Below are 17248 nucleotides of genomic sequence, written 5' to 3' on the forward strand. Positions count from 1 at the left end.
AAGCACATCACGTGTCATGCGCAGCGTCTCGTCCACTCGCATTCGCAGTCTCGCACGCGTGACGCATCACACCTGCTGTGCGTGCTGTACTATTCAGTAGCTTAAGTGCCACATGGAGCTTGAAGAATCAAAGAAAAAAAATTAAAACAGGAGAATTAACTTTGAGCAAGTTTGGAGGAAAATCGGAGGTATGGAAACATTTTAAACTAGTCGTGGGGAGTGACAACATATGTGTTGGCTTTGTCTCGTGCATAAAATGCGGCACGCTGCTTGCCTATGACAGCAAAAAAAAAAAAAAAAAAAAAAAAAAACCGGTCTTAGGCCATCTTTTTCTGTGTTCATCATTGTTCACTGTTTATCTTTTTATTTTTATTTTTTACGTTTCTTCATTCGGAATTTCAGATCCATTCACGATCCATTCAGTTATATCTGAATAAACAAACAACGCAGTTTACATGCTTCTTCCTTGTCGTATTATTCATTAAGATCATAAATAAAAAATGCACGCACAATTATGAACTTGATAAATGTTACAGATATGTTACTATGCACAAACAAATGCCTTTCAACTTACATGTGCAAAATTCAGAATTAAACGAATGTGCTGCAATTTGTACAAAAAGAGTCTGTAGTAGCATACGTGTTTTTAGCCATTAAATAAGCACATTTAGTTTCAAGTTTAAGTTTTGTTTTGAAGAAAGATTTTCTTTAAGGTGAATTTCGTTTAGTATAAATTGTATCTTAATTTTAATACATTTTTCATCAACCAATTGCCTGGATTTAATACATAAAAAGCAATATAGCAGACAATATAATAATGACATGGAGGCGCCGGCGCGCCACGGTCACACATACACATTTAAAACTCACCGAATTTACAAATGCACATCTTGCTTGTTGCTCACACACATATTATGTTGAAATAACAATATGTTGAAGTAACATTATTAATAATAATTAATCTTTAAGAATATTTAATTGAATGCTGAATGTTGTGCTTGTTCAATTAAATAAAATTAAAACTTTATGATAATTAAAATAATTTAATATTCAATTTTGAGTGGCCAATTTTTGCTCATTTATTAATAGTATATATATATATATATATATATATATATATATATATATATATATATATATATATATATATATATATATATATATAACTGCGCAGCTCCCCCCCCCCGTAGCCTAAATGATCTAGCACAGCAGCACCTGCGTTAAAAAAAAACATGGCGCCGCCCCTGGTTATAACGGCCCACATATTAAAAATGGTCGGGTTTATATCGGGCTCGGGCTCATAATTACAGTGAACGTGTCGGGCCGGGCCGGGCTCGGACACAACGTGCTCGGGCTCGGGTAGGGTCGGCCTTGATTTGTTGGGCCCGATCTAAGCTCTAGAATGAACACACAGCGTGTTATGCATTAAGAAAGCAAAGCACACATACAACTTTTCTTCCATTGTTTATTTGATTTTACATGTTTTAGAAAAAGAACCCAAGGATTTTGCCTCCTGTGTGTTTTCGTCTGGCCTCCTCATGGTCCATGATGCCAGCTGAGGTTGTCAAAACAATGAATCTGCAGAGAATAAAGAGACAAAAAGCATAACCAGGCTGTCTAAAATGCTGCTGCCCTTTGAAAGCATCTCACCTTAGGTGCTTCTGTTCTACATAGCTGACATTTGCAAGATATTTTATAATAAAGCACAAAGCAATGAAAAGGGATCATTTGTCACAAATATAGCAGCAATTTACGCTTAGTCAAATTTGGATAGCTAACTGACTATCAATAATTAATCTGTTTCATTAACCTTTACAATAAAAACGGGTTACAGTACCAAACACTCAAGGTGACAAGCCGAGCTAGAACTAGCAACCAGCTTTCAGTTGCTCAAAAAGAATTCCGTTACAATAAAATAATGAACTTGTCAGCAAAGGTTAATCAAACGACTCCATTAACAACATGGATTTTGATGGCAAATGAGATGAACAAAAGATTTCCTAAAATGAACATTTCATACACTAATTGCTCACCAAAAAAGGCAAAAACTTGTAATCTAGACAAGACGACTACTACTAGAAGTGACAGACAGAAGAACCACCACCTTTGTTAAAAACACACACAAAGGACACCAGCATATAGCATGCAGGAGCTTTTAGATAAGATCAATCTCAAGATCACTGCAAGAGAATACAAAACATGCGCCGACTGACAAAACTTAAAGGGGAGGTTCAGTGTTTTTTTCTAGGCTTGACTGTGTTTATATGGTGCAGTCTAACGTGTTAATGCTTTGTTTTTTTTAAAAAAGCATTATTTTTCACATAATTTACCTTTATTCCACACTGCTCTGTCCCTTCTCTGAGAAACGGGCTGAACATTTCCTTATTTAATGAAGCCCCTTCCTCAGAAATAGGCGATGTGCTCTTATTGGTTAGATAGCAAAGTGTGTTGTGATTGGCTAAACCGCCTCTAGTTGTGTCTAAACGTCCCGCCCCTCACCTCAGCGGCATGTGTAAACGATGGCATCGTTAATATCGTTAATCAGTTTGAGCCCGATTGAGAAGCAGAGGATATTATTGAAGAGGATCGTGCAGAACCTGTGCAGCACGGCTTTTAATGGTAGGACTATGTTTTTTGTTTGTCGTCTCAATTTTAGATACGCCGTTATTTGTAAATGCTACTGCTTATGTTAGCTTTTAATATATGGTTTTATCCTGATTAAAGCTTTAATATAGTATGGCAACTGCACGCGCATCCATGTTTAACGCTTCTCATAGCTATATGAAAATAAGTGTATAATTGTAACAGTTCATTGCTGGAGCTGAGCTGAATGAATGAGAGAGAGAGAGAGTGCGAGAAATGCAGAGTAGGGGGACGTGTGGAACAGTATTAAGAACCGCTGCTGGATACAATCATGGCAGAAGAACTGAGCAGCTTCTGCCTTCTCCCACGAAGAACTGCACATGCTGTTGATTTCATTAATTTGGGAACACTAAACATACTTAATATTTTGATTTGTCTACCCTTTTGCTATTATGTAAGAAACCTAAGCCTATAAAGATTTGGGTATAGCATTTCTGCAGAAACCATAGTAAGCTGTAGCTCTATTCAAGCATTACTTAAAAAAAAAAAAAAAAATGAAAAAATTTAGTGCACACCTGACAAACAAATTTAAACCCATCAGAATCTACTGTGAATGCACAAAGTAGATATAAATATAGTAAAATAATCATAAAACAGTGTTTAAAACATTTCTGGTAGACAATGGCAATTACTCACCCGAACTGTCTGGATGGGAGAAGGTTGTTCTGCCACTTCTCCAGATCCTTCAACTGCACATCGAACCGTGGGCTGATGACGCCACACTGCATCAAAGATAAATTGTTCAGAGAACCGTTTGAGTGCTTGATGCACATATAATATCAGTAGTCAAAGACAGAGTGCACCTGCATCCCACCATTTTCTAGCTTGTACTATTCTGGACAATGTTTGAAACTTTGCATTGCTAGCACTTCTCGTGTTATTGTCCCCGTCAGATGAACTGCTTGTTGTATTACTCTTAAGCTGCTTTGGATAAAAGCACCTGCTATAAGAATAAATGTATTAAACTGGAACTCATTTATATGATACAAAACTTGTAGGACCAATTCAACAAGGCTTGTCATTATGAAAAGGATTCCTTTAAAACCAGTTGCGCCTTTCGCCTAACAAATGTCTGTCAGCCAAGACTACAAACACAGTATCTCCTAATTTACTGCTTAAATATTAGGGGTGGGAGAAAAAAAGAAAAAGATTCTTCAATGCATTGCAATTTTCTCTCTAACAATTCTGAGCTTATTTTTTTCTCATATGTACAATGGTGTGCTCTAGAGACAGCTGTATTCACAGGCTTCGTTGCATAGGATATGCAATGAGAGAAATTAATTACACTGAACATAATTATAAGCGCAACACTTTTGTTTTTGCCCCCATTTTTCATGAGCTGAACTCAAAGATCTAAGACTTTTACTATGTACACAAAAGGCCTATTTCTCTCAAATATCATTCACAAATCTGTCTAAATCTATGTTAATGAGCACTTCTCCTTTGCCGAGATAATCCATCCACCTCACAGGTGTGGCATATCAAGATGCTGATTAGACAGCATGATTATTGCACAGGTGTACCTTAGGCTGGCAACAATAAAAGGCCACTCTAAAATGTGCAGTTTTATCACAGCACAATGCCACAGATTTCGCAAGTTTTGAGGGAGCATGCAATTGGCATGCTGACTGCAGGAATGTCCACCAGTGCTGTTGCCCATGAATTGAATGATCATTTATCTACTATAAGCCGTCTCCAAAAGTGTTTCAGAGAATTTGGCAGTACATCCAACTGGCCTCACAACCGCAGACCATGTGTAACCACACCAGCTCAGGACCTCCACATCCAGCATCTTCACCTCCAAGATCGTCTGAGACCAGCCACCCGGACAGCTGCAGCAACAATCGGTTTGCACAACCATAGAATCTCTGCACAAACTGTCAGAAACCGTCTCAGGGAAGCTCATCTGCATGCTCGTCGTCCTCATCGGGGTCTCGACTTGACTGCAGTTTGTCATCGTAACTGACTTGAGTGGACAAATGCTCACATTTGATGGCGTCTGGCACTCTGGAGAGGTGTTCTCTTCATGGATGAATCCCAGTTTTCTCTGTACAGGGCAGATGGCAGACAGCATGTATGGCGTCGTGTGGGTGAGCGGTTTGCTGATGTCAGCGTTGTGGATCGAGTGGCCCATGGTGGCGGTGGGGTTATGGTATGGGCAGGCGTATGTTATGGACAACGAACACAGGTGCATTTTATTGATGGCATTTTGAATGCACAGAGAAACCGTGACGAGATCCTGAGGCCCACTCTTGTGCCATTTATCCACAACCATCACCTCTTGTTGCAGCATGATAATGCATGGCCCCCATGTTTCAAGGATCTGTACACAATTCCTGGAAGCTGAAAACATCCCAGTTCTTGCATGGCCAGCATACTCACCGGACATGTCACCCATTGAGCATGTTTGTGATGCTCTGGATCGGCGTATATGACAGCGTGTTCCAATTCCTGCCAATATCCAGCAACCTCACACAGCCACTGAAGAGGAGTGGACCAACATCCCACAGGCCACAATCAACAACCTCATCAGCTCTATGCGAAGGAGATGTGTTGCACTGTGTGAGGCGAATGGTGATCACACCAGATACTGGCTGGTTTCCAGACCCCCCAATACAGTAAAACTGCACATTTTAGAGTGGCCTTTTATTGTGGCGAGCCTAAGGCACACCTGTGCAATAATCATGCTGTCTAATCAGCATCTTGATATGCCACACCTGTGAGGTGGATTGATCATCTCGGCCAAGGAGAAGTGCTCACCAACACAGATCTTTGAGTTCAACTCATGAAAAAAGGAGGCAAAGACAAGTGTTGCGTTTATCATTTTGTTCAGTGTAGTTTGGTATTTCAGTATTTTCCCAAAATCAGGTATCATTTACGCCATTTAGAATGCCGTACATATTGGACACAAAGCTCAATGCCAGACGGCTGCTTTCAAATGCTCACATGTTCTTTGTATGCGTTTGTTCCAAAGAGCACGCAGCTGTGCATAACTCCTAATTAAATGCATTTGCATCTTAAAATGCTTTTATGATGTGAAATTAATGTAAACAGCCAGTTATGTTTTAAGTAGAGGACAAAACATCTGAAGTGTTAAAATAGATCTGTGCATTAGTGTGAATGCAGCCTACTTTAGCCTGTATTAAGACTTGGCGCTGTCAAAAATATCACTAGTAATATAGTTTATATTTGTTTGTATGTTTTGAAGCTACATTTCGTTAGTTATAATTAACATACAATTGTTTTGATTTATTACCTTATAATCTTTTTTTATTTGAAAAAAAACAAACAAACTTGGAATTAAAGTAAAAAGTACTATAAATCTTGTTCCTACATTATTTTTCTATACATACACTCACTGGGTTTTTAACCTGCAATATGCACTTAAAGATTCCCACCCCTATTAAATACACTAGTAACACAACATAATAGTTTTATAATGCACTTAATATTTTCATTCCACAGTAACTATTTCATAATAGCAATAAGGCACTCCAGGTTGTTCTACATTGCAAATATAGTAGATTATGATCTATCCGGCTAAGAAAGCCCTTTAGCTGTCACTAATTGCACAACACTGTACAAGTCTCTCATACTTTCTGGTGTAATTTTACACATTTATTGTTAACATCTAAGTTTTATTAAACCACTTACCTTGTTCAGCCTCCCTGTGAGATTGACTACAATTTTCCCGGCTCTGTGATCATCAATGATCTCAAATTCGCCAATGTAACCTGCAAAGACCACACAACGAGATTGAAAATGTCGTCATTCATTCATTCTCAGCTGTCATCCTGGGTAACATCTCACAGGTTCAACAGAAGTCAACTGTATAGGTTTGGAACAGCATTGCATGGAATATCTATTTAAGACGGACCAATGCATGCTTTTCGTAACACACAAGAGCAGAATGCACAGATTTTCTTGTGTCAAGCTCACTCACCGTGCTTCATCATCACAGTAAGAAAGCGCACTATGACTTTAGAGCAGGGCCTGAGGAGAACCTGGCGCTTCCCCCGTTTCTCAGCATTGTTGATGCTTTTCAGCGCATCGGCGAGAACGTTCATGCGCACCATGATGCCTGCGGAGGAAGAAAACCACGTGATTCATCTCACATATAGCTCCATTTATCCATTACATAGACTGAAGTAATCTCTGTCACGAGCCAAGCGCTACTTTAAAGCCAGGTACATATCGACAAAACGGATGTATACGTAACGTCAGTTAAATCGTGTTTCCTTGGAAACCGAAAAAAATGTACACAAGGCACACCTGAACTCAGTTTTCTCCAGAACCGTGCGCTACGATTAGCGTTCTTGGTAGTGTGTTTAATAGTAAGCGAATGAAGCTATAGGAGCTCGTCTTGACCATAAACCTTCCCCTTTCATAATAACATGTATTTGTGGTTAAAAAGAGGCTCCGGACTGCTTGAGTGCTTCGGTTTGACTCGGTTATCCCCGTCTGTCCCTCAGTGACAAGGACAGACGCTGCCGAGTGCTGGAGAGGTTTGGACAGTCGTGAACATCGGGGCAATATATCCGTTCATACAGGCACGAGTAACCAAATGACTCACTGACCTGGCGTTTAGGCTTCTCGTAAACATATATTTCAGTCTAAATGTGGCCGATACACGACGATGTCCGTGATTTTCAACAGATTATACGAGCATTGCAGCGATCCTGAACCTTACCAGTTCTGCAATATGGCGGAAAGAGGAAGGAAGAGGGGCGCGCGGCGCGATTAGGGAATAATGTAGTCTCGCGAGAACACAGAGGGACGCTGCGTGTTGTATTATCTGTATGACTGCCACCTACTTGTCTGGAGCGTCTCGTGACGGCCATCTAGACTGCATAAAAACGGGTGACCACAGAAACAAAGAGAATATTTACATAACATTCATCAGCGTTTTTAGAAGTATCAGTTAAGGATCCAGGAGTCAGTCTCTACCTGTACTTTTCATTGCAACGCATTGTTTCCAGCCTCACTACACCCAACCTGACCCCTAACTTTTTAAATTCTTATATGCACTAATATTCACCATTCATTTTTAGTTACTTTTGTATTTACGTACTCTTTGACAGACAGACAGATAGATAGATAGACAGACAGACAGATATATAGATAGATAGACAGACAGATATCTAGATAGATAGACAGACAGATATATAGATAGACAGACAGATATATAGATGATATATAGATAGATAGACAGACAGACAGATAGATAGATAGACAGACAGACAGACAGATAGATAGATAGACAGACAGATAGATAGATAGATAGACAGACAGATATATAGATGATATATAGATAGATAGACAGATAGATAGATAGATAGGTAGATAGATAGGTAAATAGACAGACAGATAGACAGATAGATAGAGAGCTAGACAGATAAATAGACAGATAGATAGACAGATAGATAGATAGATAGATAGATAGATAGATAGACATAGATATATAGATGATAGACAGACGTACAGATAGATAGACACAGACAGACAGACAGACAGATAGATAGATAGATAGATAGATAGATAGATAGACGGACGGACAGACACAGACACACAGACAGATATATAGATAGACAGATAGATAGATAGATAGATAGATAGATAGATAGATAGATAAATAGATAGATAGATAGACAGACGGGACAGACATAGACATACAGACAGATATATAGATAGACAGATAGATAGATAGATAGATAGATAGATAGATGGATAGATGAATGATGGATGTGTTGCAGACAGACAGATATATAGATAGATAGACAGACAGATAGATAGACAGACAGATAGATAGAGAGATAGACAGACAGACAGACAGATAGATAGATAGATAGATAGATAGATAGATAGATAGACGGAGGGACAGACAGACAGATATATAGATAGATAGAAAGACAGATAGATAGAGAGATAGACAGACAGATAGATAGATAGACAGACAGACAGATATATAGATAGATAGATAGACGGACAGACACAGACAGACAGATATATAGATAGACAGACAGATAGATAGATAGATAGATAGATAGACAGACAGACAGACAGACAGACACGGACAGATAGATAGATAGATAGACAGACAGACAGATATATAGATAGATAGACAGATATATAGATAGACAGACAGACAGATATATAGATAGATAGACAGACAGACAGATAGATAGATAGACAGACAGATATATAGATGATATATAGATAGATAGACAGATAGATAGATAGATAGGTAGATAGATAGGTAGATAGACAGACAGATAGACAGATAGATAGAGAGCTAGACAGATAGATAGATAGATAGATAGATAGATAGATAGATAGATAGATAGATAGATAGATAGATAGATAGATAGATTGGACAGACACACAGACAGACAGACAGACAGATAGATAGATAGATAGATAGATAGATAGATAGACGGACGGACAGACACAGACAGACAGACAGATATATAGATAGACAGATAGACAGATAGATAGATAGACAAAGATGAGACATCCGGTCAAAGAAGATAGATAGATAGATAGATAGATAAATAGATAGATAGATAGACGGACGGACAGACACAGACAGACAGACAGATATATAGATAGACAGATAGATAGATAGATAGATAGATAGATAGATAGATGGATAGATGGACGGACAGACACAGACAGACAGATATATAGATAGATAGACAGACAGATAGATAGACAGACAGATAGATAGAGAGATAGACAGACAGACAGACAGATAGATAGATAGATAGATAGATAGACGGAGGGACAGACAGACAGATATATAGATAGATAGAAAGACAGATAGATAGAGAGATAGACAGACAGATAGATAGATAGACAGACAGACAGATATATAGATAGATAGATAGACGGACAGACACAGACAGACAGATATATAGATAGACAGACAGATAGATAGATAGATAGATAGATAGATAGACAGACAGACAGACAGACACGGACAGACAGATAGATAGATAGACAGACAGACAGACAGATATATAGATAGATAGACAGATATATAGATAGACAGACATATAGACAGATAGATAGATGCATAGCATTTGTCTATCTATCATAAAAAAGACCAAACTTGATCTATGCACATTGTTTATTATTTCAGATCATGCTTTTATTCTCAACAGGTCAAGAAAAAAAAAAAAGCTTATGTCTTGATGTCAGAAGCAGCGTTGGGGTTAACAAGTCTATCATTGACAGATGTGCATTACAGTAGACACCACATCTGGTCAGAGTCTAGGGTGCATGTCCATTGTGCTGGTTCTTCAGCAGGAGATCCATGTAGGCGCCGTCTATCAGATCCTCCTCCTTCACTCCCAGGTCCAGCATGAGCTGATTTGCGATGGCCGCTCCTTCTTCTCTGCTCTGCTGCTCTTTCATCACCACCTCCAGCTCCATGAAGTCCCCCAGGCCCTCCACAGAATCAACGTGCACCCTGGTTTGTCCCACCATGTACAGCCTCCTCTCCTTCTTCACCTGCCCCACTTGCCCCAGTGCATCCGTCAGAACCTTGACTAGCCCCTGTGGGTCGCTGGTAGGGGTTATGGAGTAATTTGACAGCTTGGGTCCTTCTGTATCTGGCCTCTCATAGAAGATCAGCTGTCCTGTCCCATCCTGGAAGTCCCTGAGTTTCAGGCGTCCTGCGGGTACTTTGAAAAACGTGTCCTGCTGACGGATGACAGTCCCGTCCGAACCGCTCAGCTCCTTTGCACGCTGCGTCAGATAAGGCAAGTCGCGTAAAACTGCTTTTATTTCTACATTTGACGGCATGTTTAAAAGTTCCGCCGATTACAATAGCGTACTATAATGTATTCTGGTACAGACCTGCAGTGCAGATCTCGTGCTCTTGATATTTGGCGCGCTTACACGCAAACCTCTAAAGCGCACGCGTAGTCGTGAACGCGCTTTGATTCATCCAAATGACTCGAATCTTTCGAATCCGTTCACGAAAAAGAACAAATCGTGTGACATCATTTTAAAACATACTGTCATCAGTTGTTAATGTACCTAAATGTATGAAACCTAAATTTTATTGGATTTATCTGTATTATCTATTTTGTTCACATAACATTCAGTAAAAAAGAGTCTTTTGGGGGTTATTTAACTGATTCGTTACAAACACTAAAGTCCACCAAAACGCCTTGTTGTACCTTATTAACATTTTCGTGTCTACAAATTTATTAAAGATAATTAATAATTTAATTATTATTTATTATTAAAAGAGTGTTTAAATATCATAAACGTTTTCCACACTAATGACAACAAAACATTTCCCCTCCAGTTGGATGGGCATAACTATAAAAAGTGGCCTAATAATAATAAATTGGTTTCAAACTTCTTAGATTATTAACATACATCAAATAAGCTACTATGGCAATGAACGCCGCTAAAAGTCAAGCCACTTTCATGCTTTCTAAAACCCTGGTGGTGTGATGAAAATATGAGTCGGTGCATGAGAGTGAACACAAACGATTCGTTCACTTAAAAGATTCATTCAGAACACCGATTCGTTCACGAACGAAACAACACAATTACAGCGCATGCGTACCAGTATCGCTGTCACTACTTTGACTTTAGTTAAATGTCACGTAGCATTTAAATAGATTTTTAAACAAATAGTTACCACGGCTTCAGTGCATTAACATCTTTGGGACTGAAATTTATTAGTTCTCGGAACAGCACGCAATCCGTAGCAGATATCAGTGTCGCTCGTCTTCTTTTGGCTCTGTAGAGACATGTTTACATCCCAGACCTCTTCCTTCCAGGAGTCCATAGACGTGGAAGAAAGGGATGCAGACTTCGACAACGAAGAGATCGCCGGATACAGCCAAAAAATACAGCAGATTAACAGCTACTATGCCATATACTACTACCAGAACACAAGGTGCAGTGGTTTCCACATGTAACTATATCATTGCATTAGGTAACTTTATGCTAAGGAGGCTGTCCAAATGATGAAAGCTTTACAAAAAGCTAGTTGTTTTAGGAATAATTTGCCCTTTTACCCCGCATATTAAGTGCATAGTTAGGTCTAACTAGTCTTTTGCATTTTTCTTCGTTTATGAGGTAATATGAACAATTCATTTGAATTAAGCTTGCACTTGCATGACACAAAACCAGTTATATCTTTACTTTTAAGCATAGTTCATAATATTGGGTTAGCCATTGTAAAATAGTAAATAGACATTGTATATAGACATTGTAAGACACCACACAAGGCCATGTAGGCCAGTGAGAATCTCAGGAGATCTTAACATATTAATGCTTATGAAGTATTAAACGTATTATCAAACTACCCAGATCTGAGGCTTCTGGAGAGAGTGTGGCCTGGAGCCAGAGGAGATCAGACTCAACCACAAGTCAGGAAGACTTTAGGTAAAAAGGGTCCATCCGTCGTCTTTCAGTCATTCCAGTCCCGTGGCTTTCAGTGTTGTGAAGGAAAAAAAAATAATGGCTTCATTCAAAAAAAAAAAACACTCTTCTTGGATTCTGCCATCATGTTGGTTTGCTCACATCATTCATAACCATTGAACTAATCTGTCTGATGTCAAACTGTGTGTTTCTGTTGGTTTGTATCTCTGCTAGGTGCCGCTGGTGATACTGTGTGAACATCACTGCTTCATTGACTGCTTATCTGTTCACTTGTTCACTTTGTCCTTCCTTGTTGATATTGTAGTTTAACACACATTTTCCACTCTTAAAGTCTCACCCTGCTGGACGCCAGCTTGCCAGCCGAGGCCGAGCCGGAGCTACGAAGCTACATCTCCCGCAGGCTGAGCAAGGGCGCTTTGCTGGGGGGCATGGGGAACATTGCCACTGTGGAGCTAAGGTACATCATATCAGTGTTGTTATTGTTAAAGTCCCCTTGTGGTGAAAATCAAGTTTTTAACATTATTTACATGTCTGTCTGGTGTCTTTAGTATGCTTAAAGACAGACCATGTGCAAATTCATCAGTCAACACCATTGTTGAGCATTTGCTCCTTAAACCTGCAGGGTACCAAAGACAGTTTCTGAAATGTGCTTTGAAACTATTTCTGTTTCTTACCATCACAAACATGTAATCAGTCTCTTCAGCTTCTTGGACTTTCCGTATCATTAGCAAAGTGTTTCTACCTAAGGATGTTGATTTTTAGAAGGTCGCTTTCTGAGATGGTGAAGGTTTGTGTAACATTAGCAACACATGATTAGCTGTTTGATAACATATTCAAGCCAAAAGCTAATGATATCCGAAGTTGTAGAGAGCAATACATAAAATCCTGATACACTGACTTGTAGCCGACCCTGTTTAAATCGCTCTTCATCTTTTTTTAGTTTCTCATTCAAACGTATATGGCTGAATTATTCCAGTATCCTAGTGGGAGGGATTGAGTGTAGAATGGGACTAATTTGCATATTGGTGGTTCCTCGTACACTAAATGAGGTGACCGTCAAAAATTAGTGACTGCAGGGTGACATTAAAACTAAAACTCTCATTCAATGTTCGATGAAAAATTCAACTTTTAAACGTAAAATATAAATTGATAGTCAGAAATGTTACTTTGGCAACTAACTGAAATAAGTCATTTTAAGTTGACTACTAAATCTGAAATAAAAATAAATTTGAGCTAAATAGAAATATCAAAAAATGACAAGCACATAGCAAAATTACTAAAAATTAAACACTTAAAATATTAAAATAAAAGCTAATTCAAAATATCAAAATAAATAATAGTATATAAATAGTACTAAAATAACACCGCATCATATTGAGCAAGTTAAAGAGTACTATTTAAATAATGTAGTATTAATACATTTGCATTACTTATTGTTTAGTATGCTTCAGTGCAGAACTAAATATCCAGATCATATCTCATTGCCATTCAGAACAATATTACCATGTATTATCTTAACTGACTGAATGTTTGTGTGTGTTCATGTCCCTGAGCAAGCGGTGGGCTGTTACTGCTGTCTGCTGGAGCAGGAGAAATCTCCAGATCAGCCTGAGGCCGACGGTAACGGCTGGGTGGTGTGTCTTCTCGGAGGATCAGAGAAGGGCCTGAATCTATATCCTTAAACTACAAATGACTGACAATTAAACTGCAGGAAATACAGCATTGTGCACTTAAGAATGACGTGATATCAGATTTTATCTTTGTATTCAAACATGTTGCTCTTTTAATAGGATATTTAATACATTTTCTTTAACCCTGCAAACATTTAGAATCGAGCTGGACAAGTACGTCCAGGGTCTGCAGGGCTGTTTGACTCCAGAGGTGAGGACAGTTTTTGCCACTGACAGTAGAAATAATGTTGAAACCTGTCCAGTTTTTTTAAAGCTAGCACACAGCTTTTTATATCTATTTGCTGTGAATATTTTTGGCAACCTCTGGTACAGATGCAGAATTTGGAGACAGAAGTCAGGCCCTACCTGAACCGCTGGTATGAAGAGTCAGTTATGCACATTCACAGAGTGGTCCAGCTGTTGCAGGCGAACGTCGGGTACCTTCTGCATGCTGTAAGAAACCACTGCTGTCCAGATCAAACACATTTTATAAAGTCATAATTGAAAGCAATAATATACTGTATTATATGAGATGGTAAATGAACATAGCTACTTCTCTTCTGCAGGCTTTGAGTCACAAGCTTTTCGAGGTCACAGGGACAGATGAGAAGACAAAAGCAGATATAGCAAGGTAAGTGCAACAACATTATCTTAATAGCTGCTACATTTTTACAGTTTTAAAAACTGATAGCCATTACAACTTGATTGATTGTCTTGTTAGATTTATCAAAGCAGCAAGCCTGCAGGGTCTAGTTCAGCAAGACACCACTGCAGCCTCCCTCTGTAAAGCCATTTCAGAGGACTCTCACACCAGTCTGATCATCGACTGCTCCACCAGCCCACCCACACTCACCAATAAAGGTCAGCAGCAGCACCTCCACTAAATGCACAGACTTTCTCCTTTCAGAAATGTCTTATTTTGATAATGCTGTGTTGGTATCTCTGCAGTCAGTAACCGATTCTGCGATGACTGGATCCAGGCCTTCCTCAAAGCTGCTGAGCGATTTAACCCTTTCCTTCTCTGCCAAATCCTGGAGAATTTTAAACTTAAGGTTAATTTGCTTCTGATTAAGTATAATAGTAACCTAGCATCCAGACAATACATTTAACAGTTGTATTGCATTTACTGATTTTTTTGTTGCTTGCTCATTTTACTTAAATATAATTGTAAAAAATAAACACGTAGTAATAAATTGTAGTTTTTTGCCTTTAACATGACATTTCTGAAAAAGTTATGTTTACCATGCTAACCTACTATTGGTAACTAGCAGTTAACGGGATAGTTTACATGAAAATTAAAAATTCTGTCATCATTTACTCTGCCCCATATTGTTCCAAACCTGTATGAATATTTTCAAGAATGTTGATATCCAAACAGGTTTGGTTCCCATTGACTTCTATTGGTTTTTTGGTCCATGCAAGGGAAGTCAGTGGGAACAGAAATGTTAAACGAAAACGTATTAACTAGTATTATTAAATGAACAAAAAATATTTTCTGTATAGTACCCAACCTGATTTAAAAATGGTAATTCATCATTTTGACTGTCTTTAACATGCACATTGTTTCTCCATGCAGGCCATTCAGGACATGAACAACCTGAAGCGCTTCATCCGTCAGGCTGAAATGAGCCACTACGCTCTGTTCCACTGCTGTCTGTTCCTGCAGAGCTCTGGAAACGGAGACGTGCTGCTGCAGAACGCATGGGCCGAGCACAGCAGTCTTCCTGAGGCCTGTGGAATCATAACTGTGCTGGAGGAGTTCCTCGGGGAGCATGCGCAGGGCACGCTGTACTGACACCACAGCGATTCGTAAACACACCTATCTGAGAGCACCTTGCGAGCAGCCGCCCAGAACTCCAGTTTAACACCCATAATCATAGCAGTGCGGTTTGCATTTTAAGCAACTTCAACAAACTTGAATTGAAAACACTATGTATATCTTAGTGTGTAGTGGTTCAGCAGCAAAGGTTGAAAAAGATTATTCTGTGATGCGCTGCTGTATGTTAATTTGGGTGCTTAAAAAATCTCAACTAAATAGATCCTATAAAATGGACCAATGAAAAATGCTTCTGTTTCTGTTTACATACATAATATATATGTGTGTACTTTGTATATTTATTATGTATATATAAATATACATACATGCAGTATATATGTTGAAAATATATACATTTATTTACATGTATATATTTATATTCATATAATTTATATTATATAGAGATATATTTAATATATAAACATGACATTTTTCTGAAATATATACATGCATTTGTGTATTTATATATACATAATAAATACACACAGTACACACACATATATTATGTAAACAAAAACTTTTATTTTGGATGCGATTAATCGCAATTAATCGTTTGACAGCACTAGTATATATTAACACAATACTGTTTATATGTGACAACTGATTCTAGTCTCTGTTGTGTAGCAGTCGTTGTTTTGAAGATGTGATTTTTAAAACACAGTCCTGTACATTTATTGAAATAGCAAACTGAATTAGGAAGCTAGTCACATAATCATGAAGCTCTGTACAAGCCTATAGCCTATTAACAGTCTATTATAACCTACTGTACTATGACCTGCATGGCCCATTTTATCGTTTTTTTTTTTTTTTTTTTTTTTTTGTGATAAAGTGCTTAATTGGATGAGCTTAATTCCTATAATGATTTCTTTGATTTATAATCTTGTTTGCTATTTCAAAATGTTTCTTACCAAAGACAAAACTTCTGATAATCATAAAACAGGATGTAAATGTAACAGTTAAAAAGAACAGAATTGTGAGAAAAATATCCCTTAAACATGTATATATATTGATCCAGTTGTAAATGGTGATAATGATTTAGGGTTTGACATGACTGTACTGTCAATAATTTGTTCCAGGAATATTTCATTTGTGTGAATTTGTAAGGATGAAAGAAATGTTCAACACTGCATTGACTCACTGTTAATAATTTAATTCATGCAAGAATTATAATAACATATTGTAATTTAGCATGGGCCAAGTTGTATTTTATTCTGTTTTAATTAATCCACTTTAAACATCTCATGTGAGATGAAATAAACCGGGAAAATAATCATAATCTGCCTGTCAAATACCTGTAGTATTTTCTGTAGCCATTTGTAGATCGTTGTAGTCTGTAACATCATTACCACAAGAAAGCAATGCATTGCTGCTGGGGCAGGTGTTATTGAACAGATTAAGCAGGAGGCTTGGATAGAGGGCGCAATTCTTTATTACCAAGTTCAATGTATCACCTAATTGCACACTGGAACATCTTAACCATGATAAACCTAATTTGTATATTTTGTAAAACAACAGTGCATATTTCTACAAACATTTCTAAAATGTAAGTTTATATACACATTGAATTTTACTGAAAGTCACCAGCCAAATAATGGAATATATATTTTTGCCAAACATCTGCACTTTGAAACTTTTCAAGGAAATATCACTAAATAACAATATATCTTGTACTTACATTAAATTAGTTATATGCCTCCCTAACATGCTCTAT

At 38.0% G+C, this 17248-nt stretch overlaps 2 protein-coding genes across 4 annotated transcripts; one reads left to right on the forward strand and one right to left on the reverse strand.

Annotated features, from left to right (window-relative positions):
* Positions 1–1451: 1451 nt before the first annotated feature.
* Positions 1452–7456, reverse strand: rps15a (ribosomal protein S15a). Of its 2 annotated transcripts, none has more exons than XM_042726123.1 (5): positions 7334–7456; positions 6587–6724; positions 6298–6377; positions 3280–3365; positions 1452–1578 (listed from the first exon to the last, which is right to left on the reverse strand). In XM_042726123.1, the coding sequence occupies exons 2-5, from the start codon at positions 6717–6719 to the stop codon at positions 1485–1487; spliced, it is 393 nt and encodes a 130-aa protein (XP_042582057.1). In that variant the 5' UTR covers positions 6720–6724; positions 7334–7456; the 3' UTR covers positions 1452–1484. The 2 variants fall into 2 exon arrangements, with proteins under 2 accessions (XP_042582057.1, XP_042582050.1); XM_042726116.1 differs by having other exon boundaries at positions 7221–7366.
* Positions 7457–11190: 3734 nt separating this feature from the next.
* LOC109057201 (protein Njmu-R1-like) lies at positions 11191–16813 on the forward strand. 2 transcript variants are annotated; one of them, XM_042726142.1, is made up of 10 exons: positions 11191–11563; positions 11980–12054; positions 12383–12508; positions 13595–13723; positions 13875–13932; positions 14055–14174; positions 14288–14352; positions 14443–14582; positions 14670–14773; positions 15298–16813. In XM_042726142.1, exons 1-10 carry the CDS (start codon positions 11415–11417, stop codon positions 15514–15516), a joined length of 1185 nt encoding a protein of 394 aa, XP_042582076.1. In that variant the 5' UTR covers positions 11191–11414; the 3' UTR covers positions 15517–16813. The 2 variants fall into 2 exon arrangements, with proteins under 2 accessions (XP_042582076.1, XP_042582085.1); XM_042726151.1 differs by lacking the exon at positions 11980–12054 and having other exon boundaries at positions 11192–11563.
* The last annotated feature ends 435 nt before the right edge of the window (positions 16814–17248 follow it).

This window comes from Cyprinus carpio, chromosome A3 (assembly GCF_018340385.1).
Source record: "Cyprinus carpio isolate SPL01 chromosome A3, ASM1834038v1, whole genome shotgun sequence".
NCBI lineage: Eukaryota > Metazoa > Chordata > Actinopteri > Cypriniformes > Cyprinidae > Cyprinus > Cyprinus carpio.

Bases quoted from the DNA above. Each gene is read 5' to 3' on its own strand.
- LOC109057201 (XM_042726142.1), top strand. From the start codon at position 11,415: ATGTTTACATCCCAGACCTCTTCCTTCCAGGAGTCCATAGACGTGGAA. The intron at 13,724-13,874 runs ATATCCTTAAAC...AACCCTGCAAAC, and splicing joins TCAGAGAAGGGCCTGAATCT to ATTTAGAATCGAGCTGGACA. The intron at 14,774-15,297 runs GTTAATTTGCTT...TTCTCCATGCAG, and splicing joins TGGAGAATTTTAAACTTAAG to GCCATTCAGGACATGAACAA.
- rps15a (XM_042726123.1), bottom strand. From the start codon at position 6,719: ATGGTGCGCATGAACGTTCTCGCCGATGCGCTGAAAAGCATCAACAAT. The intron at 3,366-6,297 runs GTAAGTGGTTTA...TCTTTGATGCAG, and splicing joins TCACAGGGAGGCTGAACAAG to TGTGGCGTCATCAGCCCACG. The intron at 1,579-3,279 runs GTGAGTAATTGC...TATTCTCTGCAG, and splicing joins CTCCCATCCAGACAGTTCGG to ATTCATTGTTTTGACAACCT.